This window comes from Cnephaeus nilssonii (genome assembly GCF_951640355.1).
Source record: "Cnephaeus nilssonii genome assembly, chromosome: 3".
Classification (NCBI taxonomy): Eukaryota; Metazoa; Chordata; class Mammalia; order Chiroptera; family Vespertilionidae; genus Cnephaeus; species Cnephaeus nilssonii.
This window is the reverse complement of record NC_137074.1, coordinates 56,127,349-56,153,043: the sequence shown is the minus strand read 5'-3', so window position 1 is coordinate 56,153,043 and position 25,695 is coordinate 56,127,349. Positions and strand designations below refer to the sequence as shown.

General features: G+C 57.7%; 1 protein-coding gene across 3 annotated transcripts in view; it reads right to left on the bottom strand.

The window, feature by feature from the left end:
- ADCY5 (adenylate cyclase 5) overlaps positions 1-25,695 on the bottom strand; it is a 151,001-nt gene that overhangs the window by 35,099 nt on the left and 90,207 nt on the right. For all 3 annotated transcript variants that reach the window (XM_079767088.1, XM_079767090.1, XM_079767089.1), the window contains exons 3-8: positions 23,314-23,435; positions 11,238-11,349; positions 10,324-10,451; positions 8,127-8,285; positions 7,100-7,241; positions 5,019-5,159 (exon numbers count right to left, since the gene is read on the bottom strand). In XM_079767088.1, the coding sequence (XP_079623214.1) occupies positions 5,019-5,159; positions 7,100-7,241; positions 8,127-8,285; positions 10,324-10,451; positions 11,238-11,349; positions 23,314-23,435 (804 nt within the window). The remainder of the gene's footprint in view (positions 1-5,018; positions 5,160-7,099; positions 7,242-8,126; positions 8,286-10,323; positions 10,452-11,237; positions 11,350-23,313; positions 23,436-25,695) is intronic.

Genomic DNA, 25,695 nt, shown 5'->3' with positions numbered 1-25,695 from the left:
ACCTCTGAGGCCTGGCAGGGAGCACACTGCTGGGCAAACAGGAAGGTGGCAAATGCCGGCTACACCCAAACCCCAAATGAGCACGCTTCTCTTCATTCCCACGGAGGACATGGCTCGAAATACACCAAGTGGGACTTATGTTGGTCTCCATGAGACAGAGCTGCTGGGCGCGGAAACAGGCATTGGGTCCACGTGGCCCCGAGGGGCTGTCTCTGTTCGTGGAGGGCTCCCAGGGGCCTTGGCAGCCTCCATGGGCACATCCAAGTACCCAGCTGTGGGCTCTGAGCTCCTCCCAGGCTGCCTGGCAGTTGTCTCCTGTCCTCTGAGAATCGCTGGGCCCTCCATCCAGGCGGCAAGACCCACCCACTTCACTGTCCCAGCCTGGGGCCTGGCCGGACACTCCCGGGCATGTCACTCTGTGAGCATGCCCCCAGGTGCAGGCCCAGGCCGGACACTCCCGGGATCCGGGGGAGCACAGATGAGCGGGCAGTGGAGCTGCGGCTCCCTAGGGAACAGGGAGAGACGTTGGGGTGCTGAATTCCACCCCAGGAGCCGGCAAGGATTTTACTCTGGGACAGAGAACAACCCCTCTGTTATATGCCTACAGCTCAAAAATACACCTGACATCTATAATAGTAAAAACATAATATGCTAATTAGACTGGACATCCTTCTGATTGACCTTCCTGACAAAGCGGCAGTAGGCGGGGCCAAGCCCCTTGCACGAATTTCGTGCATCGGGCCTCTCGTGTTTTTAATAAACCCGTTTCTGACTGCCCGGTGCTCCTTTGGTTGTCTACTGGGGCTGGTGTTGGCGGGGTCCATTCTGAGCTCACTGGGGGCCTTGTGAGTGGAGAGCTCAGCATCTGCCTGGGGCGGAGAATTGACGACAGTCCGAATACACTTTGGTCCATAAACCGTGGCAGGTGGTCATTCAGAACACCGCCCAGCGGCCCGGGTTCCAGTCCCCTGACCTGCTTACTAGTTCCAGGACAAGGTCCTCAGCCCGGCTGCCCGGGCCCTGAGACAGGTCCCTGTGGTGTGTGCCTCAGCACTTCTGGGGAGCAGTCGGCTCAGCTCAGGGGTTCTCTTTGGTTCCCAATTCCTCCCCTTCAGACCTAAAGCAAAAGCAGAGGCCGCAGCGTCCACACTGAGGTGCAGGCTCTGGTTTGCACAGGCCTCTGTGTGTCTTCCCCGGGCCCTGGGGCCCAGCCCGCCGCCCCTCGCCATGCGGAGTTGCCCTGGGCCTGGTCAGATGAGATGAGTCCATGCATTACCCTGTCAACCGTCTTACTAATGAATAACTGGGGGCCTACACATAAACCAGCGGAGCCATTCACTGTGCCTTACATGCGCAATAAAAGCTGGAACAGGATTGAAAGAAGTAAACCTCTGGCTACAAGTTAGTCCCTTTCTAACTGCGCTCAGTCACTGCTTAACCCAATGTCCACCCTGACCCCCACACCATGTCATCTTCATCGGAAGTCAGGGCCAAAGCTCTCCTTTGCCAACAGTGTGCCTGACGACTGCCGGGACCTGTCCCATCCCCAGCCCAGACTCTCTGCCTGGGCTGGCGGGGTGCTGGCCCCGGGGCGACTCTGCCCAGCCAGGATGGGGGAGCAATCAACACCCTAAAGGAGCCTCTCCTGCCGCCAGCCTCCCCTGGGACTGCCCTTTCCCCACGTACAGCCCTTGTGCTACTTCTCCCAAGTTCCTAGTCCTACAATGACTAACATGTCTGCCACCCTGCCGCTGAGGCTCTGAAATAACGAGATTCCACTTATAGCAAAGATCACTAAAGAAAAACACTTTCCCCAGATTTTAAAATGAGAAAGTATCATCAAGCATCCTTCCTGCCTGCTAGTGCCTCCTTTTCACCTCTTTCCTCCCCTTTTTTCTTTCCCTGACTCTATCCTCTCTCCTCCCCACTCCCCATCCTCTCTCTTCCCCATTCCCCATCGGCTCTCCTCCCCACACTCCATCCTCCCCACTCTCCACCCTCTCTCTCCTCCCCACTCCCCATCCGCTGTCCTCCCCACTCTCCACCCTCTCTCCTCCCCACTCTCCACCCTCTCTCCTCCCCACTCTCCATCCTCTCTCCTCCCCACTCCCCATCCACTTTCCTCCCCACTCCCCACCCTCTCTCCTCCCCACTCTCCACCCTCTCTCCTCCCCACTCTCCACCCCCTCTCTCCTCCCCACTCCCCATCCTCTCTCCTCCCCACTCTCCACCCCCTCTCTCCTCCCCACTCCCCATCCTCTCTCCTCCCCACTCTCCATTCTCTCTCCTCCCCACTCTCCATTCTCTCTCCTCCCCACTCTCCATTCTCTCTCCTCCCCACTCTCCACCCCCTCTCTCCTCCCCACTCCCCATCCTCTCTCCTCCCCACTCTCCACCCCCTCTCTCCTCCCCACTCCCCACCCTCTCTCCTCCCCACTCCCCATTCTCTCTCTTCCCCACTCCCCATCCGCTCTCCTCCCCACTCTCCATCCTCCCCACTCTCCACCCTCTCTCTCCTCCCCACTCCCCATCCTCTCTCCTCCCCACTCTCCATTCTCTCTCCTCCCCACTCTCCATCCTCTCTCCTCCCCACTCTCTATCCTCTCTCCTCCCCACTCTCCACCCTCTCTCTCCTCCCCACTCTCCATCCTCTCTCCTCCCCACTCTCCATCCTCTCTCCTCCCCACCCCCCATCCTCTCTCCCCCACCACTCTCCATTGTCTCCAGCTCTCCTCTTCCCCCACTCACCCTCTTAGTCCTCTTTCTTCCTGCTACCTGCCTCCTCTTTTCTCCCTCTCTCTGTCTCCCCCTTTCCTCTCACCACCACCCCTCTTGCCCATCCTTATGCAGAGTTTGCAAGAGATTATTAAAGGGCTGGGGTGAGAATAGGGAGGGGCCACTGACTGCTCTTTGCTTTGGGAGGGCCCTTGAGCAAGGGGGGCGGTGGCCGGAGCCCTGGGCAGCACTGACAGGTCTGTGAATGTCCAAGTTCAAAGCTCTGGGGAAAAGGATGCTCCCTCATAACCTTGGTGTCCTGTGGGTTAATTCTTTACCATCAAAAGTAAAACGATCTCAGTCACGTGGCTTGGTTGATTGGAGTGTTGTCCCGAATACCAAAAGGTTGTGGATTCGATTCCCAGTCAGAGCACATACCTAGGCTGTTAGGCTGCAGGTTCGAGCCCTGGTCAGGGCACGTACAGGAGGCCACCGATGGATGTCTCACTCTTCTCTCTCTCTCTCTCTCTCTCTCTCTCTCTCTCTCACACACACACACACACACACACACACACACACACACACACACACACTTTCTCTCTTCTCTCTCTCTCTCTCCCTCCCTCCTCTTCCTCTCCCTCTAAAATAATCAATAAAAATATACTTGGGTGAGGACTAAAAAAGCATTATTTTTAAAAAGTGAAATAGAGGTCTTGACCCAATTCATTTTTCCCCTGTACACTTTCCTTAAACCTTTGTCATCTGCTACCTGCTAGCTATTGAGGAGAGTGGCCATGTCCCCTCCCTCAGGTCCCTGGCTCTGTCTGTGAATTCCTATGGGATGTAACCCCTCCTGCTGCAACTGAAACCTAGTCTGGCCCACAGACCCAGCTGGGGTCCTAGTGCGCAGGCCCCAGGTACATGGCCACACTGGGATCCCTGTGCCCTCGCTCCTCCCCCAGCCCTGCCTCAGGGCGGCTGGCTTTGCCTAGAAGCCAGGCTGCCCTTGAGCTCTGGGACAAAAGGAAAGGAAAGAAACACGGCTGCTGTAACCTGACTTCTGTCACCCTCTTCTTTCCACCTTCGGAATTCCTTTCCATCATCACTGACTGAACCTGGACAACACCTCCTGCGTTAGCTCTTCCCTGGTGTGTGCAGGGACACTGCGGTGTCTGCCCCCTGAGGCAGGCAGGGTCCCTTGCGATGGGGGTAGCACCTTATGCTGGCCTCCACTCGTGCAGCCTGCATGCACCCCACCAGCCGGCTGCAGGGAGCAGGTGTGTTTCTCCACACAGTGGGCCAAGGGGACCATCACCTGGCACTTGCCAACAAGCACAGATGGTTTCTGAGCATCTGAGTGAAAGGGTGGGGTTCAGCGGCCTGGGAAATGCAGCAGGTGCTGGAAGAACATCTGATCAGCTGAAGCCCCCCAACTCCCCAGGGCCTGACCCTGGGCACAGTCAGCTAGGTCTGCTTCCAGCCCGTGCCAGTAAGCTCTGCCGAAAGGAAGGAGGAAGGGGCGTTGGTAAGTGTGGGCTTACAAAGCCCCAAAGCTCAACTCAGCTTGCCAAGAGATGGCGGGGCTCATGGAGGGAGCCCCGGGCAAGAAGGCAGGCATTCCGGCTCCTAGTCCAAAGTCGGGTGAGTGCCAGAAGCCAATTCCAGCATGTCATAATTGCAAGAGTTTCATCGAAAGGTTGATGGAACTTGGGGACTCAACAAGGGCTGAGTCACATATGTTATCGCCTGCTGGAATGGCTGAGGGCATTTCCCCAAACCTGAAAAGAATGCATTAAATTGATTGTTTGCTGCCAGACAGCTCAGGGCATCTTAATCTACATGTTATTGCCTCCTACTGACCAAACACCTGAACAGCCATAGGCTATTCCCCATTCTGACAATGCTTCTGTAGAAATCCTACCCTTTGAAGTGTAGATCTCCACCTTGCCTTAGGACAATTTGTGTTAATAAAAAGCAAGGGGTCCTGAGACAAGGAGAACTTAGCTCCTTTAGCTAAAACTCCTCTGACCCCCAATGCCTTTCAAAATTATCTTTCGTCTCTGGACTCTTACTTCAGTTACACACAACCTTTCTCCAGATTGCTGAACATTCTTAATGCTGGAACAAGAACCCTGGCATTAATGGCATCCCGAACTGGGGCTTCCTGAACCCCTGCAGCACCAACAGGTGAGCCCCATGTCCAGGCATTCCTTCTGTGGCTCTCCAGGGGCCAGGCCCAGCCCCACCCACAGGAGGCCCTCCCTGGAGAGTGCTGCCTGCACACTACCCTGCCAGTCACTCACCATCCGCTTCATCTCCTTGGACACCTGGTTGCTGCCCAGGTGGTTGTAGAAGGGGCGCTCGGCTCCCCAGTGTGGCGGGTTGTGCCCGATGGAGTTGGTTCTCTGGCGATTCATCTTGGCGATCATGGCCTTCTCTTCTTTCTGGGAGAGCAACACAGATGCATCAGCCTGTGGGCAGGGCCCACCCGTGTGGAGTTTCTCATCCCCCAGGTGCCTAACCAGATGCCCAGGGGTTAAGGCAGCTGTCCCTCTTCTCTGCACAGCCTGGAGCCCAGAAGTCTGCCAAGATCCTAGAGCTCACCCAACAAAGCATCCTGATTCCCCCGAACGCCCCAAAGCTGGCCCTGGCTGGCCCAGGAGGATAGTGAGGTGTCTGTGAGGAAGCAATCGGGCCTGGGACATCTGTCATTTACCTGGAATTCTCAGGGGTGGGTCAAGCGGGGGCCTGTAGGTGTGTGGGGAGGGTGGTGACAGAGGGAGAGGAAACCTGGGATTCCAATCTCCACTCAACTTATCCACAATAGGCGTGTCCTAGCAGAGCGGGAGGTGGGACAGGCCCTGCTGCCCAGAAAGCAGCTTCCAGAGGTTTGGGCCATTAGCATTAGAATAGGAGATTCAAGGACTGATATGCATTGTACAAATACACAAACAGGGCCTCAGCCAGACATGTGCCAACCACATCTCTTCTGTCCGTCTGCCCATTCATCCGTCCAAACAGGCTCCGCTGAAGGTTTGGAGAGCCCCCCCCCCCCGCCCCCGCCGCCCTTCCCCTGCTGCCCCACCCCGAGCCTGAGAAGAAGTGCGCTGAATAGGGGTGCAGAGGGAAGGGGGCAGACTGTTCCAGCTGCCACTGCTGGGGTGGGGCTATCACTGTCTGTCTGTCTGTCTGTCTGTCTCCATTTCATCCGTCTGGACTACTTGTCAAGCGGGAAGAGCCGAGACCCAGAGCGCCCAGGGCAGAGGGCAGGAAGGTGAGGCTCCTGGAGGCCTGGGAGCAGGTAGAGGGGGATGTGGGAGGAGGCCTGCGAGGGCTCAGCTCATTCATACTCTAGCCAAACAACAAGCACATGTTTAAAAATGTGTCAACTAAGCCCCAAATGTGTCAACTCTCTCCGAAGTGCCCTCCATCCCCCACCCTCTCATCACAGCTCCCTCCGAGGCCCTGCAGCCAGACCCGTGTGGTGTCCGGGTGCTGCCGAGGCAGGGCAGGTGCCGCTGACGTCGCTCTCAGGGGCGGGGGGCGGGGGGGGGGGCGCTGCCCCAAAGAGCCCTGCCTTCCTTGAAAACCAACTTTTGCTCTCGTCCAAGACTTTCCCTGAACGGTTCTCACAGCTTAATTCCGTCCTGAGTCTGACTTCTTAGGAAGGAAACGGAAGCTTTTCTCCACCACAGGGCTCTGACCAACAGATAAATTCAACGGGAAGATTCACCAGTAAAAGGCATTTCAGTCTTGGGAGAAAAAGGAAATGTTCTCGCCATTCACTTTAAAAATTAAGGACCTGGAACATGACACTATTAAAAATAGAACCCTGAAGTCTGCTGATAATTCAGTTTTATATTTTGGTAAGTGTGGGCTGAGACAAAAGGAGGAAGAAGAAAGAGACTAGAAAGTGAAAGGGGAAAAGACAGAGGTTCAAGAAACAAAGATTCACAAGTTCCGGGGGTGGGGTGGGGGGGGCGGGTGGAAGAGAGAGAGAGAGCGAGCGAGAGAACAAAAGTCCGCTTTGTGCCAGCAATAGCGGAGAAGTGAGGTGACCACATGGGAGACACAGACCTCCTGGAGGCTGCATTTCCAGCTCATGACCTTCCGAAGCATTGTTGCTAACTGATCTGAGCCTGAGCGTTTTTGCAACAGAAGCAAAGTGAAAACATTCCCTCTTTTCGGGGCTCCTGTAACTGATGTCCTTCCAGGGACGCAGGAGCCATGGCTGTGTAAGGAATTCATGACTTGACTCAAGGAACGAGTAAGAAGAGAAGGCAGAAACAGGCCAAGGAGAGTCCCTCCCCAGGGAAGGGAGCCCCTGAGCCTCCCTGCCCCCAGGCCCCCCCTTGCCCCCAGCCCGCAGCCTTCAGCCCCGGACCCGCTTCTGGGTGCAGCGCAGGATGAGGAAGGTCTCGATGCTGTGCTCCTTGAGGTAGGCGTTGCGCTCGCCCCCACAGCCTGGCTCCACCTCGTAGTCCCCGTTCAGGTAGTTGAGTGTGGCCTTGGTGATGTGGATGCGTCTACAGGTGCAGGAGGAAGCGGGAGAGGAGGGAGAAAACGTGAATTCAGAGCTCTAGCTGCCAAGCAGAACCCAGATGCACCGACTCGATCCCAATTCGAAGTGTGGCTCCAAAGCCAACCCCCGCTCGACCCCCACTTGACGTCCTGTACCCCTCCAATGTCATCAAGTGGCTCAGGTAGGGTCCGTCCCAGCTCGCGACCCCACGGCCACACTACCCCACATCTGTGGTTCCCTGTTATAACAACACCACACGTTTTTCCCTGCCAGGAACACAGCCTGCAGTCTCAAACTTTGCAAACCTGGTCAGGAGCCAGCAGGGGCTCCTACTGACGACCGACTGCGTCCGGACCCCCACCTGGCATGAATGTCCTTCTTAACACAGGCTTTTCCCATCGGTCCCTAAAAAGCCACCTGCTCTGCTTCCATTCCTTGGACATACCATGTTTTCCTACCCTGTGTCTGTCCTCACCCCACCCCTCAGCCTGACACTCGCCCCACCCCACCTTCCTCATCTGTCCAAATCCTGCCCAGCGTCCTGGCCAGCTCACCCCACCTCCTTTCTGCCCTGGGTACCCCAGAATTTATCTGTGGGACCTTCCTCCTCCAGAGCTCTTCCCTACCTCCTGCATCTCACCGGCCACCGTGTTTTGTGTAAACAGCTTCTGGGTGGAGACTCGGGGAAGCTGACCCGATGCTCCCTACCACCTGCCCTGGTGTCGTGTAAGTAAACTGCCAAGTTGAATAGTTTCTGCTTAAACTCGGCCACCCCCAGGGTTTCAAGCGACTCCACCCTGCCCACTCCAGCCCCGCTCCTCACGACAGTGGCCCCGAGTGAGACTGGGTGTGAGGCTAAGTCGGGGCCCTGCCCACAGCCCTCACTCACCCAGCCTTGCCTCCAGCCTCCATGTGGTTGGCCAGCGTGACGTCGTTAGACCAGACGTCGAACTGCCACTTCCTGAGACCAAGGACACCGCAGTGTACTCGCCCGCTGTGAATTCCCACGCGCATGTTCACGTTCACCCCCGTCACCTCCCGGACCAACCTGGGGATGGAGCAGGGGTGAGGCTGGGAGAGGGTCATGGGCCAGGCACACAGAGTGGGGGTGAGGCCGGAAGGCAGGAGGTCAGGGGATGTGTCAGAAGGTGCAGGGGTCAAAAGTCATTTCACTCTGGGCCAGTCCAAACCCAGTCGGAGACCCTCCAACCTGCAGGGCGGGGCTGGGTGCTGGAGCTCAGGAGCTGTGAACTGTGAGGTGCTGCTTCCTGGCTTGGCCACAAGGTGGCGTGACACCTCACACTAAAACCCAGGCCCCACTGCTTCCCCCACCACCAAGGCGCCTGGAGCCATTGCTACCCTCAGTCCATTACATTGTGTTTTGAAAATGCAAATGAACATCAGTGCCAACTTGAGCCAGACAGGGAAGTTAAGCCAATACCCCATTCATATAATGCTCTTGGCTTTATCCACATCGCTGGACAACAGAGAGAGGTGGGTAACAGAGGACATGTGTCTGCTCAGGGAAGAAGGGGAGCCTAGGCAGGGGTAAGGACGAGGTGTCCCCGATGTGCTAGAAGACAGCTCCAGTCCCTGCTACCCAGGGGGTCCCCAATAGACAGGTGGCCATCCAGGGAGCAGGCCAGAGAGTGCATCCTCTGTGGGAAAGGGAGCAGGACAGACGCTATACATCTCCAGGTCTGTGTCTGGGCCCAGGGTCAGTGAGGAGGGCTCAGGCATTCTGGGGTAAAGTACACAGGATGCACGTTTTAGGGACCTGGACCCTCCCAGACACGCTGGGGATGAGCCCACTCAGCCAGCTGTGGGCCAGCAGTCGGACGTGGCGGGCTGACCATGAGGGCCCCAGCCCACCCCACCAGGGAGAGGCTGACACCCACTGCAGGGAAGATTTATGTCATCCATCGTTTCTCTTGCCCTGGGACCACGTCTGCAAGTAGTTCACTGGAGCCATTCCTTCCATCTGGCCTCTGGCCACTTGCTTAGGTTGGTGCTTTCTCATTCTACCTTCCTGGCTTACCTCCAGGCCACCTCCTCCACGAAGCCTCTCTAGGTCTTTCCAGTGTAATCAATGGCTGCCTCCTTCACACCTCCCACCACAGTGCACCTCTCTTACCTGGTGGCATGCCTGGGCTCAGGGCATGGAGCCCCAGCCCCTCTCCCTCAACAGGCTCCATGCTTCCGGGTGAGGGACCCGCTGGTGAGCTCAGGCCCACAGGGCACTCAGCAAGCGCTGCCGAATGGAACTGAGCCAAACGTACTGGGCCCAGCCACTTCCTGGCCAGCTACTCCGACCTCTGACCTCGCCCCCTGTGGCTTTCCCTCTGCCCCGGCCCGGCTACATCTGAAGTTCAAAGTTACTGAACCTGGATGCAATCTCTGACCTGCTCCCCTGGATGGCTTGTAAGCTTGGCTTGTTCAGGATTTCTAATGACCAGGGGCGCCTTTTATGGCCAACAATGACCAAAAATTGGCCCAAACCCTTTTTGCTGTATTCCCAGGATGGACTGATTTTCTTAAATGGGAACACCTGTGTTTGACCCTCCCTGCCTAAGAATATTACCCTGGAGAGCTATTTACCCGTGAGCCCAACCTTTCTCATCTGGGTAGAAATGGGGGGGGGGGCGGTGTCCTATGCCCACCTGGGTGATGGTGAGAACATGAGGGAACACTGCAGGGCAAGGCCCGCACACGGCATGACTGCCGGCTTGCCCTCCGCTCCTGCAGAGAACCCAGCCCCTGCAAAGCCCTCCCTTCCTGCAGGACACGCTCCCTAGGGAAAAGCTTTCCCGGCTGCTGTGGGTAAAGGCAGCCCAGGCGGAGGCTCAACACCTGCAGGTGCAAACTGACCCTCCCACCAGGCCCGGTGGTCCTCGGGAGACGGCTCTGCCCCACTGTTTCCAGACTCCGTTGGTCCAACCAGGTGGCCAGCAGTTATGTGGGCTGTGGGTCAGCCCGCCTGCAGACAGGCGGTCTCCCGGGAGATGGACAGACCCCTGAAGAGAGACAGCGCCCTGAGACGGACAGATTCCCTGCAGAGGGGCAGCCCCCCTGGAGACGGGACTTACGAGATGGCCTCGATCATGTCCATGCCCATCTCCACGCAGCAGTGGGCGTGGTCAGCCCTCGCTTCAGGCAGCCCCGAGACGCAGTAGTAACAGTCCCCCAGGATCTTAATACGTAAACAGTGATTCTCCTGGAAAGCAAATTAATTTTAAAAATTAAAAATAGCAGGAAAGTGAAGTGGGAGGGACAGAAACGGGAAGCAAACAGATTCGCTCCATGCCTGGAATAACTTGCCTTTTAGGGCAGTGAGCACAGACCCAGTCCCCAGGAGCGGCCCCGTCCTGGGACAGGGACAGGCTTATCGGAAGCCTCGGGGACAGAGGGCAGGCTGAGCGGCCCTCAGGGAAGCATTCCGGCCTCCCCAAGCTCAGGACCTCACTTTCACGGCCCCTGCAGAGGCCCAAGAAGGTCTCCCGCCCACCGCCCGGGTGTCACTTCCACTTTGTCCCAAGGTGGAAGAGTCCTCTCTCTGGAAGCCCCTGGCCAGGGGAGGGGGGGGCGCAGGCTGTCTGCAGGCCAGCTGGGATCCAGACTCATTCTCTGATCACTAGCCAACCTCACCAGGAAAGTGGCTCTATGGCACCTCATTTGTCCCATCAAACAGAAATTCCTCGGGAATCTGGGCAGTGTTACCTGCAGGCCTCACCCTGCACCCCACTGACGGAGGGCTCACTTACAGCATCTCCAACTGAGTGTGTGGCCGGGGCTGATGCAGGGCGTGAGGACACACAGCCACCTGCGCCAGTCACCAGTTCCCAACAGCAGGCTCTGCCAGGCAGGGCACACCCCGGCACCGTGCCCGCCCCGGGTTCATTGGGTCCTGCCCACGGAACCCGCCCTCAGGAGCCCAGATCGGGCCATCTCGCTGGCCCTGGCGGAGGCACTCGGTGCCGCGGGCACGGGCAGGGTGACTCACCGCAGCCAGCTTGTCGAAGCGGGCGAAGAGCTCGTTGAGGGTCATGACCAGCTCCTGGGCAGTGCACTGGGACGCCAGGCTGGTGAAGCCCTCGATGTCCGCGAACAGGATGCTGGGGAGACAGGCGGAGGAGGATCCCGTGAGGGAGGACGGGCAGGGGGACACGGCCAGGGCCACCCGAGGCCTCAGCGGGGCTGCCGGCCAGCACGAGCCCTGGGGGCTCCACATGGCTGCTGCGGGGAGACCCCAAGGAGGCCCAGCCTGGAGACCCGGGAACGCGGACGCTCCCTGCTGCCCAGGAAGCAGTCCAGTCCCCCCTGGGCTCTAGCTGCTGGCCGGGAGGAAAAGGGGCCTGGCAGGGTGTGTCAGCCTGAGTTTACCACACACGGGCCAGGCCCCGATCCTCAGCACCTCTTGGGCCTGCCCCTGTTGGGCCCGGAGCCACCCCTCGAGGTGGCTGGGCCTGGGGATGGGGCTCTGGGCAGTGTTTCAGGACTGAATGGCGGCCTCACGAGGCCTCACTTCACACACATGGGACTCCAACCCCAAGCTCTCTGGCCCAAAGAAGCCCTCCAAAGGGATGGACCAGGGGAGGCCCGGGGGGGAGACAAAGGGGGACACAGCCAGGAAGCGTCCCTGAAGCCCCCAGCCCGTCCCCACCAGCTCCTTTGGCCTCACCTACTCCCCCCACCCCCACCTCGCCCTGGGTGCCCACCAAATGCACCAGCCGGTCCCTGCGGTGCACACTGCGGACCTTCTGTTTCTGAGGCTCGTGTTTCCAAGACTGACACACCTTCCTTTTGTTTCACAACAGATGACCAGAGGTGAGAACCCAGCGCCAGAATGTATGAGGGCCCCTGGAAGATTTTTCTTGAAATGGACACAAAAACGCAGTGACTCTCCCGTGCTGAGCTACTCCCGGGGCCGGCGTGGGCTCGCTGTGTCCGTCTCACGGAAGGAGCCGGAGACAGCGGCACGGCGGGCTCCCCCACGGCCTGTGCTGCTTCCACACACCCCAGCCGCGGCGGCTCCAGAACTGAGTCCACTTTAAAGGAAGAATGTAGGACTAAACATACACTGTCATTTTATTCTGAAAATGTGTGGGTGCATTAAACATGTCTTTATTCCGACGTCTCACATCCGGGGCCTTGCTCACCCTGGGAGCCTTCCCTCCGGCAGCCAGCTCCCCGAGTCAGCACCTCCGCTCAGGGTCGGAGCCCCGCCCCAGTCAGGCTCTCACACGGGGCCACCAGCCCTGCCTGAACCACCAGGGACAGGTGCCAGACACGGGACAGCCCTAAGCCCACTTACCCTGTCTCACTGGCTCCTCCCCACAATAAAGGCTTTTGCCCACATCTCCCCCTCATTCTGCCTCCTGCCCAACCCTGCTGCTTCCCTGCCTGGCCCCCAGGACATGGTGTGCCCTCAGCCCTGGGGAACTGTAACAAACTATCCTTTCGATGGAAATCGTCTCCCCAGCTCACCACACCTGGATACTAATGAAACCTACATTTAAAAACAGTTAGAATGGGGCGGGGGGAGGGCGGGGGACTATGTAATACTTTCAACAATAATTATTTAAAACAAAACAAAACAGTTGGACACCGTTCTAAGCACTTTACATGAACGCATCTGAGCTTCTTTTACAGGTGAGAAAACGGAGGCACAGAGAGGTTGAGTCACCTACCCAAGGCCACACAGGCAACCTGGCTCCACAGTCCAGGAGTTGGACCAATAAACAGTATGCCGGCCGAAACCGGTTTGGCTCAGTGGATAGAGCGTCGGCCTGCGGACTGAAAGGTCCCAGGTTCGATTCCGGTCAAGGGCATGTACCTTGGTTGTGGGCACATCCCCAGTGGGGGCTGTGCAGGAGGCAGCTGGTCGGTGTTTCTCTCTCATTGATGTTTCTAGCTCTCTATCCCTCTCCCTTCCTCTCTGAAAAATCAATAAAATATATTTAAAAAAAAAAAAAAAACAGTATGCCGTCTGATGGCCCACAGTCGTCTTAAGTGAGTAAAGGCATCGGTCGGTGGTCAGGCATTATGTATGGGGCAGAGGGAGGCGAGGGGCACGTGGGCTGTCGTAGGTGGGCACGCACTCAGCGGCCGCTTGCCAGCTCCCCGAGGGGCAGTGGACACAGGGAGTGCCCCTGGGGCTCCAGCCAGGCTGTCACCTCCCAGGGCAAGCACAGGAGGGCAGCCCCAGGTGCCGAGCCCAGTGCTATTTCCCGGCATCCAGGGTCCTCTAGCCACTCAGATCCCAGCCTGGATCAGCAAAGACCACTGCAGGAGGAAAGCCAAAGAGAGCGGGGAAACGGGGGGACACGACCAGAGATGAGACAAGTGAGGGGAAAGAGAAGAGTGGGGAGCAGGAGGAGCCGAGAGGGAGACACTGTGTCTTCAGGCCACAGGACTCTGACATCAGACAGCTGCTCCCGGAGCGGGCGGCTGTGTGCAGAGTGCTCAGAGATGAAAGGGAGTCGGGATCACCACCAAGCTTTGATGCCTGGTGTCTGACATGCAGGCAGGCTCAGCGCCGGCTGGGGAGTCGGGGAGTCTCCGGGCCTGCGGCACGCTGGCGAGAAAGGAGCGCGTGAGGGAAGCCAAGGGCTCCAGGTCCTGCTCTGGCTTCCTAACCAAGCGCAGACCCCATCCCGGCCCCCCTGCCACCTCCCGAGCTCTGTCTCTCAGGAGCGGCCCCACTCCACCCCGGAGGCAGGAAAAGGCCGCTCCTCGCCCGTGAAAAGCCCCCTCACACCGCTGTTCTGGACATTCTTTGACTCGGGAAATCAAAGCAAGTTGGGGTCAAAATTGGCTGCTTCCGAGTCCAGGAGCATGGTCAGCGGCCCTCACTATTTCGAATGCAAAGCCAGTGATGCCAGGCCCAGTAGCTGTTCCCCTCTGTGTCCAAGGCTGGTGAGACCCCATAACAGGAAGGAAAAACGTCCCTGAACGTGGCAGAGGCAAGGTGAGGAGAAAGGAAGAGAAGGGATCACCCGGGCAGCATGAGGCAGATGTGTGTGAACCAGGGCACCTGCCCGAGCTCACCTGAGCCACTCAGGCAAGGCAGGTGCCTGTCTGCCAGGTATGGACACGGCCAGGCCTGGGCCATTCTCCTTCCCCACAGGTGCCCTCGCTGGGCCACAGGGAGCACTCTCCTGCACTGCAGGGAGCACTCACCCTGCTAGACCCTTCGTCCTTAGGCCTGGGGCCTGTCAGAACCACCTGGGAGCTTTCATAAGGAGAGGTCTCAGAGCCCCCCCCCCCCCCCCCCGAGATGCTCACTTGCTTGGCCTGGGGTGGAGTTCTGCTACTGATTGTTTTTGTTCTGCTTTATTTTAAGCTTCCCTGGTGATTCTAACAGGCAGCCAGAGAGAGAACCCTGTACTAGTTCAAATGTCACCTTCCCCAGGCGGCTTCCACCCCGCTATTGACATCTACAGCCCCTCCCACGTGTTCTCTCCCTTCCCTGCTCCGCTTTCCCCCTTGCGCTTTTCACCATTTAATATACTCTCCCTAGTACTGTGGTGGCTACTTACCATATGCTCCTGTCTGTCTCTCCTCCTAGAAAGTCAACTCCTTAAGGGAGGGAGTTTGGTCGATTTCATTAACTGCTATATCCCAGCCCCACACAATGTCTGGCACAGAATAAATGCTCAATAAAATGTGCAACCGACGGACCGAATAAATGAGAAGAGGTCATGTCTACTTGCCTTCTGCTCTGACTGTCCGCCCCCCACCCCCACCACCACATATACATCTAGCACTACGCCCAGCACACAGTAGGGGCCTGTTATTCGTTTCCTAGGGCTGCTGGAACCAAGTACCACAAACTGGGGGTGGGGGTGGGGGGGCTTAAAAACAGAAATATATTCTCTCTCAGTTCTGGGGCCAAGCTGTCAGCAGGGCCATGCTCCCTCTGGGATTCTGGGTACAGCCTTCCTTCCTCTGTCTGGTGGCTGCTGTCAACCCCGGGCCCACAGCTGCTCCACGCTCTCCCTGCCTCTGTCCTCACGTGGCATCCTTCCTGTCTATTCCTGTCTTCCCAGGGCAGGCTCCTCTTCAGATCAGGACACCCGTCGTTTTGGATGAGGGGCCCACCCTCCTCCAGCCGGGCCCCCTCTTAACTTGATTTCATCTACAAAGATCCTACTTCCAAATAAGGTCACGCTCACAGATACCAGGGCTAGGATCTCAACGTATCTTTTAGAGGGACAAAATTCAGCCCGCAGGTCTCTAATATATACTGGCCGAATAGAAGAGAATAGTCATAGTTTCAAAGCAACGAAGCGGCAGAACCAGCAACTCCAGTGGCCCTTCCTTCTTCTCCCCGGGCCTCTGAGAGTCCCAAGCGTGCCATCTGAGACACGCGCCTGCGGAGCCCGGGGCCCGGCGCCCACAGGAGCTCCAGGAGATACTGGACACGTAGGTGTGTGCGGGCCTCCAGGTGCTGAGGAGGCCGGACCCGCCCTCCAGTCTGCTGGGATCTGCTCTTCCAAGGCCCCTCGGGGACCTCAGCAGCTGCTGAGGACTCAGGGAGGGCAGCTGCGACAGCTCCTTCTGTGGGGAGGTAGGACAGAGCAAGCAGCCAGCCGAGCGGAGGGGGCTCACATCAGGGCTTCTACCTCACATGGCAGCATCGACAGCGCCTCAGAGACCCCAACCTCTGCAGCCTCCCCCACACATTGGTGGAAACACTGCCTCCTCCACAGCCCCCCGCCCCCCTCAGAGTCACACTTCCCTGCCATCGGGGAGGATTCTGCTCGGTGACTGTCACTTTGGGAGGCTCCTGCAGGACGAGGTTTACCCAGGGCAGACTGTTCACTGGCCAGCGTTCCTGCTCTGCTCCGTGGTAATTCCGAAGGCCGTTTTACAAGCAGCCGGGGTCCAGACGTGCCGTAAGGTGCTAATTCATCGATTAGCTCCCACTTGAGAGCTCGTGTTGGCAATGTGAGCAGAAGCCGGGCAGACCCACTCTGCTGTGCGCGCCTCCCTAATTGCCTGCCATCCGTCACTCGCGGCCCCTGCATTCCACTCCAGAGGCAGGAGCGGGCAGGCACCCGTCCCAATTACCACAATGGGCCCTTCAGCCATCTGTCACTGCCTCAGCCCGGCTTCACCACGTGCATTCTCAGTGAGGCACATTTCCTCACTGATGCTCCCTCTGGCTGCCAACGGGCCCTGTGACGAGATGACGCTGTCACATCCGGCAGCATCTGAACACCTAGTGGTCTGGGCAGCCGACATCGGTCGGACCTGCCCCTCTGACCTCCTGCATTCCTCGGCATTGCTCAGAGGGGGTACTCAAGAAATGTCAAGAGGCCTGGCTGGTGTGGCTCAGTGGTTGAGCATCAACCTATGAACCAGGAGGTCGTGGTTCTAGTCTCAGTCAGGGCACATGCCCGGACTGTGGGTTCGATCCCCAGTGTGGGGTGTGCAGGAGGCAGCCGATCAATGATTCTCTCTCATCATTGATGTTTCTACCTCTCCTCCCTTCCTCTCTGAAACCAATAATATATATATTGCAAGATGAAGGAATTTCTGGAGATGGATGGTGGTGATGGCTGCACAACAATGGGATTGTAAAAGTGGTTAAAATTGTAAATGTTAAGTTATGTATATTTCACCACAAGTAAAATTATTAATTGACTAATTAATTAGAAAAGACCCAACCCCAGTGGCTTCCCCAACGGGGCCAGCTGGGTGGTCTGGCCGCTGTTGCCATAGCACCCAGCATGGCCCTACCCCACTGTGAGGGCTGGATGTTCCCTAGGGGGCAGGCACGGTGTCTCTTCCATCTACGCCTAGTCATGCCAGGCACATAGTAGCAGCTCAATAAATGTCTGTGGGATGAATGAGATAATCCCATAAAGACCCCTCGTATCTATCACTGTTAGGGGTGTAGAACTCAGATTACTTAACATCAGGCTGGAGGCGGGAGTGCCTGGTGTGTATGGACCACTCCTCACATGGTGGGCTGGCCAAGGACATTTTCCCTCTCTGCCCACAGGGTGCACACTCCACTCACGGGTATCTGAGCACCGCGGACACTGTCACGAGGTCATTATAATTCAGCACACAAGGTAGCTGGGCCAGACGCCGGAGCGACCTGGGGACGCAGCCAAGTCCTTGAAGGATGCAGGAGAGGAGATAATAACCTTACAAGGGGGGTTAGGGGGGAGGGTTGCGAGAGACTGGAGAGAGAGGGGGAGGGAGAGGGAAGGCGTGAGGGCAGGGCAGCCCTCCTAGCCCTTGCTACATTCTTGCGTATAGGGGTGGGTGTTACCTCATTTTCACATCTCGGCCAATAGCCCCTCTGCTAGGCCCCTGGCTCCAGCCCCCCATGGCTCCTGGGTCCCTGAGAATGAGCCTCTGACTCAGGCCAGTGAGCCCAGACGCCCACACTCCATCCCAGGTCCACACAGAGGAGCCGGGGAGGAACGAGTTTGTTCAGCAGGACCAGCAGCACCCCCTGGAGGAGGAGATGCTCCTGAACAATCCCTGGCCGTCCCCACCACCTGTGACCTTTAAAACCTTAGGGGTCCTATGAGGACAGGCCAATCAGGTGCGGGGCCATCCTCATTCAGTAGAGACCCTATGGAAGGGAGGGAACCCTTCCGTACTCCCTCAGCCTTCCCAGCCCCTGAAACCTTTGGGCGCTGGGTTACCTGACCTTGATGTTGCCTGAGAGCCTGGGCCAGGGGCCAGGCAGGGGCTTTACACACTTAGACCTCCTGTCCCTCCCAGCACCCCTGCAAGGAGCCCCAGGGCCCCAGCTTCCGGATTCTGCCCCTTTGTGACTTTTATCAGAGTTGTAACAGGATAATTGAGCAGTGCGTTGTGTAACTTCTACACCCTTGGAGAATGGAGTCCTACCCATACCTCATGTGACACATTCCCGATTTACTAGCTAATCTGTTGTTGAGCACGTGTCTTTCCGAACAGAAGGTGAGCTTCCCAGTGTCAGACACAGTGTCCCCTCCTCGCCCCCCGCCCCCCCCCCCCCCCGCCCCGTCCTGAGCTAAGTGTCTGTGAGCTCCGCCAAGGGAGGCAGAGGCAAAATATCCGCTGACCAAGGAGTGCGTGGCTACCAATGCTCCCATATTACAGGTGAGGAAACGGAGGCTCAGGTGAGGTGACTTGCCCGAGTTCCCAGCGCTACGGAGGGGAGAGAGGGGAGGGACCCAGTCTGCTCAGCACAGACACGCATCTTGCTCCACAGCAGGGACCTCTTGGTAAGGGTGCCCTGGTGTCACCTGGGTTCTGGCTGTGCCTGTACAGTTATGGTGACCCATGGGGACACGCCCCCTCCTCGTGGGGTGCCTCTCTGGCTGGCCTGTTCCTCCGACCCCAATGTCCCTCCTCCAAGGCAGAGCACTGGGAGCCCCAGCCCAGAGCAGCCTTTGCGGGCATGTGCCGGAGGCTCTTGTCCCAGGAACGGGAACAGCACAGCCCACCTCTGACCCTGGCACTCCCGGCCCCAGGGGGGAAGACGGGGATAGGCAAGAGGGATCTCAAACCCCAGGTCTAACGTCCCAGCAACGGGTCTCTGTCCCAGCTGATCTGTCCAGCTGGGGCGGGGCGGGGGGGAGTGTGGAGGGGTGAAATGTCTCCATCTGTCCTCACACATCGGACAGGAGAGGATCTGTGGGGCTCCTGGTGTTCCCTGGCCTCTGGCTGCCTCAGCCCTTAGCCAGTGGTGGCGGCTCAGCATCAAAGGTCCAACAAGCTGCTGGCGGTCCCAGGATGGCCATTCTTCCGGGGGGCGGGGGAGGGCTGGGGGAGGTGGGGGCATGAGGCCACAAAGAGTGGTGGCGCCTGTCTGTCACCCCTCCCTGCCCAAACGCCCTCCCATTAGTCTCTTCCCCTTCCACAGAGCCCGTCCCAGTCTGTCACACCACAGAGTTGATTTATTTTCCTTGTGGCCTTGCTCTCGGTGGGGTTAGAGAACAGCATGTCATCACCCTCTCTAAATATTACTGTTCCGCAGAGATTTGACAAATGTGACTCATCACCCTTCCACTGGCCAGCTAGAGAATCCCCAGGCCTTTCTTTGTTGATAGGAGGGTGATAACAATCATAATAATAACAGCAAAACAATGGCTGCTCCCAATTACTGACCACTGCTCTGTCAGATCCTGTGCTAAGCACGCTCCAAGTATTATTTCATTGACTCTTCACAACCCTATTATTAGGTACTCTTCCTAGCCTATCATGCCGATGAAGAAACAGGGTTCAGAGTGGCTCAATGCCTACAGCTAGACCTGGTCACACAGCCAGGAAACGCTGGGATCACACGCAGAGCTGCCCAAGCCCAGGCCTAATTGCTGTGATGTCACCCTCCACCGACTGCTCAACCCCCAACCCTAGCCAGAATCCAACCCAAAAAGAGACTGGAGCAAGCAGTGTGTCTCCATCAAGAGCTGCACCCAGCGTGGCTAATGCCAGAGGGACCAGGCCCAGCAGGACATTTGCATATGATCGCTTGCGGCTGCCTCTGATGTGCACCAGCCACCTCCAGCCTGGCCACTTCAGCCAGAATCATGTCTGTCCCCATGAAAATGATGGCATCTTGGCTTCTCTCTCCTTTCATCTCTTTCCTGATAGCTGTCATCAGTCCTAAGCACGTCTGAGAACAGATACCCTGCACTGTGGCTGGGGTCTGCTTCTCGCCATGCAGCTGCTCGGGGCACTGTGTGATCAGGGCACTGTTCTCTTTTATCGGCTCAAGGTCACAGCCTCTCTGGGGGAGCGGGGAGGGGTGTCACCCCAGGATGGGCCACTCCTTGTGGTGGTGGAGTCAGGCTCTGAACAAAACCCCTTGCTGGAGGGCCCAAAAGCCAGCAATTGTGGGGTGGATGGGAGGCGGGGGGGGGGGGGGGGGCGGGGAGGGGCGGGAGGATAAAGTGGAGGAGGGAAAGGGACTGGGCAGAGGCAGAGGGGGCAGATGTGCCAGATGTGTTAGCCAAGCCAGGACACGAGCCTTTGCCTTGGATGGTGGACTGTTTCTGAGCGGTGAATTTTCTGGGTTCCCTTTGTGTTCCCCTTGAGATATAAACTGAGTGGCCAGATTATAATGATCTCTGAATGCATAATAATCTGGCCACTCAGTGTGTGTGTGTGTGTGTGTGTGTGTGTGTGTGTGTGTGTGTGTGTGTGTATGAGGCCCAGTGCATGAATTCGTGCATGGGTGGGGTCCGGCCAGCCTGGCCAGGGGGAGGGGACATGGGCGGTTGGCCGGCCTGCCTGGTCGAGGGGACAATTTGCATATTAGCCTTTTATTATATAGAATATACACTGAGTGGCCACATTATTATATGTTCAGAGATCATAATAATCTGGCCACTCAGTGTGTGTGTGTGTGTGTGTGTGTGTGTGTGTGTGTGCACTAGAGGCTCAATGCATGAAATTCGTGCACGGGAGGGGGGTGGTCCCTCAGCCCAGCCTGCACCCTCTCCAATCCGGGACCCCTCAGGACTGCTGGCTCCTAACTGCTCACCTGTCTGCCAGCCTGATCCCCCTAACTGCTCTCCCCTGCTGGCCTGATCCTCCTAACTGCTCTCCCCTGCCTGACTGATCACCTCTAACGGCCTCTGCCTCAGCCCCGCCACCATGGCTTTGTCCGGAAGGACATCCAGAAGGTCGTCTGGAAGATGTTCAGTCTAATTAGCATATTACCCTTTTATTTGTATAGATATTTATTGATTTTAGAAAGGAAGGGAGAGGGAGAGAGAGATAGAAACATCAATGATGAGAGAGAATCATTGATCGGTGGCTCCTGCACGCCCCCTACTGGGGATCGAGCTGCAACCCAGGCATGTGCCCTTGACCGGAATCAAACCTGGAATCCTTCAGTCCACAGGCCGACGCTCTATCCACTGAGCCAAACCAGCTAGGGCCCCACTTGATATTTTAATGAAATCTGTTGAAAGCTCCACTGTGCTAAGAGCAATCAAGGGAAGCACCTTTCGTCCATGCTCTGCCCGGAACAACGCCAGGGCCAGTGAGGGGATTTGAAGGTGGGACCAAAGAGAAAATTCTGGAAGGAGGGAGCTCAGGGCTTCGAAAGTGTTGGGACTGCTTGGCAGGTTTCCCCTTCCCACCTGAACCATGGGATTTGTTCTAAAAGGGAAGGCTGTTTCTTACACGTCACAAGGTGGAGTCCTCCCGGCTTTAGGGGCTGCCCTCAGACAGGAAAGGTCCCTGGTGGGTCCTCAGTCCTGCACACACCACACACACAGGCACGCACACACACACACAGGCACACACATGCACACACCGAGGCATGCACATCATACACACACGCACACGCACACAGATGCGCATACATGCACACCACACACATGTGCGTGCATACGCAGATGCACACACATGTATACCACACACAAGTGTGCATACACATGCACACCACACACAGGTGCACACACACACACATACACACACATACATGCTGGAAGCCAAACCTCTCTTCTCTGCATCTCCTCTTGGCCTGGGAGCTCACACAATCTCATATGCACTCCTTTCCCTAGGCATCTGAAAACACCTGCCCAGGAATCAGGCTATATAAACACTCGTATCAAAAGCTTTCTGAGGCCAATTCTCCCACTTATCCAGCTATGAGATCTTAGGCAAGGTCATCTCTGTGTCTCAGTTTCCTTACTTGTAAAATGGAGATAATAATAGCACCAACCCCTTATATTTATTGCGGGGACTAAGTGAATATATGAAAGCACTTAGAATAATGCATGGGTTACAGAAATCTCTCTACAATATTAACTACTGTTATCGATTATTCCACCACGGGAGGACAGAGGCGGGTGTGAGGAGGAGAAAAGGAAACCAACAGTCGGAGCTCCCTACCAAGGCCGGGCCCCCTTCCCTCTCTGAGCTCGGTCAGCTGAGCCCCCAGCCCCTGAGGACACCTCCTGGGCATGGAGACCCGGCCAGGGCAGCCTTCTTCCTGACAGTGGGGTGTGGGTGGGCTTCAGGGGAGTTGGGTTACCCCCAAACTGGGAGCAAAAGTGTTGTGCAGGTACATTTTTCTCCCAAAAGCTTCGGGTCTGTTGGAGAGATGGACAGAGGACATGCAGACAGAAATGACCGTCAGATTCCAGGGCATACTAGGGAACGCGGCGATTCTGCCTGCTCGTCAGGAAAACACAGGTCCTCGCCGCCGCTGCAGCCACCGGGCTCCCCGTGGATGCATGTGTGAATGTGTGTGACAGGTGATTCCATTTAACCCCTTTGTTGACAATGCAGCCCACGCGGATGAAGGGCTCTCTCCCTACACCAGCCTTAGAGGACTCCTGGGTCCTGGGAAAACCCACCCAGGGAAAAAGCAACCCTCCAGGCAGAGAGCTCCTTTCCTGGGCACACGGGAGGATTATCGGCCATGCTGGACGGAGGCCACGGGATCGCATCAGGTCCCCGTGGAAGTCGTAAGCAGATTTTGCACTCTGTTAATCCACATCTGTTTGCACATCACTGCTGTCAGCAGCATCTGTCTAGGGGAGAGAAACCCAGCAATGGAAGGAGCATGGGCTTTGGGTTGGGCCGGCCTGGGTGCACGGGCTTCATCAGGCCTGGCAGAGTGACGTTGGGCAAGGGCCTTCGTCATTCTGAGCTCAGTCTTTAAACCAGGGATGCTGATAAGGGTCCCACCTTGCAGGGTTGTCAGGAGGATTAGCAGTGAGGTGGACAGCGCTGATACCGTGCCTGGCACACACTGGCTTAGAAGCTATGGAAGCTGCCGGATGGTGATGAAGACTGAGATGATGGTGGAGACATCTGTACTCTCTCTCCCTTGTCAGGCTAGCAGTTTCCCCAACAGCTGGTGGTATCGCTTTCTCCCTTCTCCTTCTTCCTATCTCCTCTCTCTGCCGCCTCCCCTCTCCTTCCCCCACCACAAAAATCACTCACCTTAACAGATCTAGAGGGGGGTCCACACAACACACATTCCAAAGCCACCAGACCACCCCGGCGGGCTGTGCCCCCTTGAGGGAAGGGCGTGGGAACACCCATCGTCTCCGGTAGGGCTCTGTCTTCCCACCTGCCCTTGCCCCCAGCCTCACTCCTACCTCACGTTGTCATGCTTCTGGATGTAAATCTTATGGAACATCATATCCTCCTGCTTGGCGTTGATGTCTGCTTTCATCTCCATGGCAACATGACGGGGAAGGACAGATAGCAGGAGCCGCTCCTGGGGAGGGAAGCAGATGCTTTTGTCACAGCTCCTTCCACCTGCCTGGCAGTCAGGCCCCTCTCCCCTCCAGGGGGGCTCCTCCACACCTGTGCCCCCACCTACAGGAAAACCTCTCAGACTCTGCTGACACTCATGGGACACCTGCTGGTCCTCGGCGCACACGGGGAAGGTGCCCTGGTGGCCCTGCAGCGCTGAGCACCTGGGTCAGAATCCTCCGTGTGGCCTGAGACGGCGTGACCGTGGGCAAATTATTGGACTTCTCTGGTCCCTCATCTGTCAACAGGGACAGGGTTGTTGAGAGCATGAAATCCACTCAGTCAGCCATCAAGTATTTATTGAGCATCTGCCATGTTCCGGGCAACGTGCTGGGTGCCAGGAGTCATAACTGTGAACTAGACCGTGAACTGGAACCTCCTTCACGAGGTTCCTCGTGAGGGAGTGGGCACTGGGCAGGGGTGCCTGAGGAAAAGCGGGGCGGTAAGAGGAGGCTTTCTGGGGACCAGAAAAATGAGGAGAGGAGGGGGCTCCATATTCACACAGGAGACAGTGGCCCAGGAGAGAGGGAAGGCACTTTGAGAAACAAGTTAAAACCTGCTGAGGAGGTAGGAGAGAAGCAGGGAGGGGCCAGAGCCACACTGTGGGTGAGGAGGGTCATGGAGCCTGTGTGGGGCCTGGACCTTGCCCCTGATCTGGGTTCTCCTCCAGGCCTGCCTGCTCCGAGCGGTCCAGCTGCTCCCGGGCGGCTGGCCTCCGCCTGCTCTCTCCACAGCCCACTGCCCACTGCCCACTGCCCACAGCCCACTGTGTGTGCCAGGCTCACTCTTGGAATTCTCCCATCGGGAGCCTTTCAGCCTCCACCTTCCTCGTCCTGCTGTCCTTCACTGGCTTCCCCACCCCTAGAGTAGTCCTGAGACTCTTCTGGCCCCTCCCCCACCCCCTGGCCCCAGGTGAAAATTACCAACCCCTGCTCACTCCTGCCCTCTGGGGTGAGGCTTCCACCAGCACCTCTGTGGGCCCCTCTCACCCCCTATCTCCCACCCAAGGCTCCAGAGTCTCCAGCTGCCCACCCGATGTCTGGGCACTTGACCCCATGCCCTAGACCAGTGGTCGGCAAACTCATTAGTCAACAGAGCGGCAAACCGTGGCTCGCGAGCCGCAGTTTGCGGACCACTGCCCTAGACCACACTCTCCTTCCCTGGTTTTTGTTCCCCAATGCCTCCTCTTTTCAAGTCCCCTGCCTTGCCCACAACACCCCCATCCTCCTGATCCCCAAAGATCAAGACCTTGCCCATGTAACTGCTCTTACTTCTCAGAACTCATAGACTGACCAGGTCCTGCTGGTTTGGACACAAGCTCCTGGACTTGTTCTTTCTGTTCCGCATCCGCCTCCACCATCCACATGCAGTTCTCACCCGACGGTGGATCTGGCCACGCCGCCTGCCAGACAGCCGCTCCTCAGCCCGCGCCCTGCCTGTGCGGCCGCCTCTCCAGTACACGGCCCTTCTCATGTCACTCCCCTGCTCCAAACTGCAAAGCGCCCCTGGGCTCCGCCAGCCACATCAAGTGTGGGTTCTTCTGGACCCACTGAGCCGACTCCTATTTCCCACTCCACCCGCCCCCTTGCCTGCCCTGACACTCCCACCCACCCAGACCTGGCTGCCGTCCTTCTCCTTCCGAAGCACCTCTCCCCACCCCAGCCTCGGCCTCTAGCAGGCCTGGGCCTCCTTCAGGTCGGCCTCTAGCAGGCCTGGGCCTCTAGCAGGTTCGGGCCTCCTTCAGGTCGGCCTCTGGCAGGCCCGGGCCTCCTGCAGGTCGGCCTCTGGCAGGCCCGGGCCTCCTTCGGGTCGGCCTCTAGCAGGCCCGGGCCTCCTTCAGGCCGGCCTCTGGCAGGCCTGGGCCTCCTTCAGGCCGGCCTCTGGCAGGCCCGGGCCTCCTTCAGGTCGGCCTCTGGCAGGCCTGGGCCTCCTGCAGGTCGGCATCTAGCAGGCCTGGGCCTCCTTCAGGTCGGCCTCTGGCAGGCCTGGGCCTCCTGCAGGTCGGCCTCTAGCAGGCCTGGGCCTCCTTCAGGTCGGCATCTAGCAGGCCTGGGCCTCCTGCAGGTCGGCCTCTAGCAGGTCCGGGCCTCCTGCAGGTCCGGTCTGGGGGACAGGTGGCCTCCGTCCACACTGGGTGCTCGGTCTCCAAGCTTGCCACCTTTGATCTATCCTCCACTGTAAGCCAGCGAGTGATCTTCCTAAAACACACACCTGACCATATC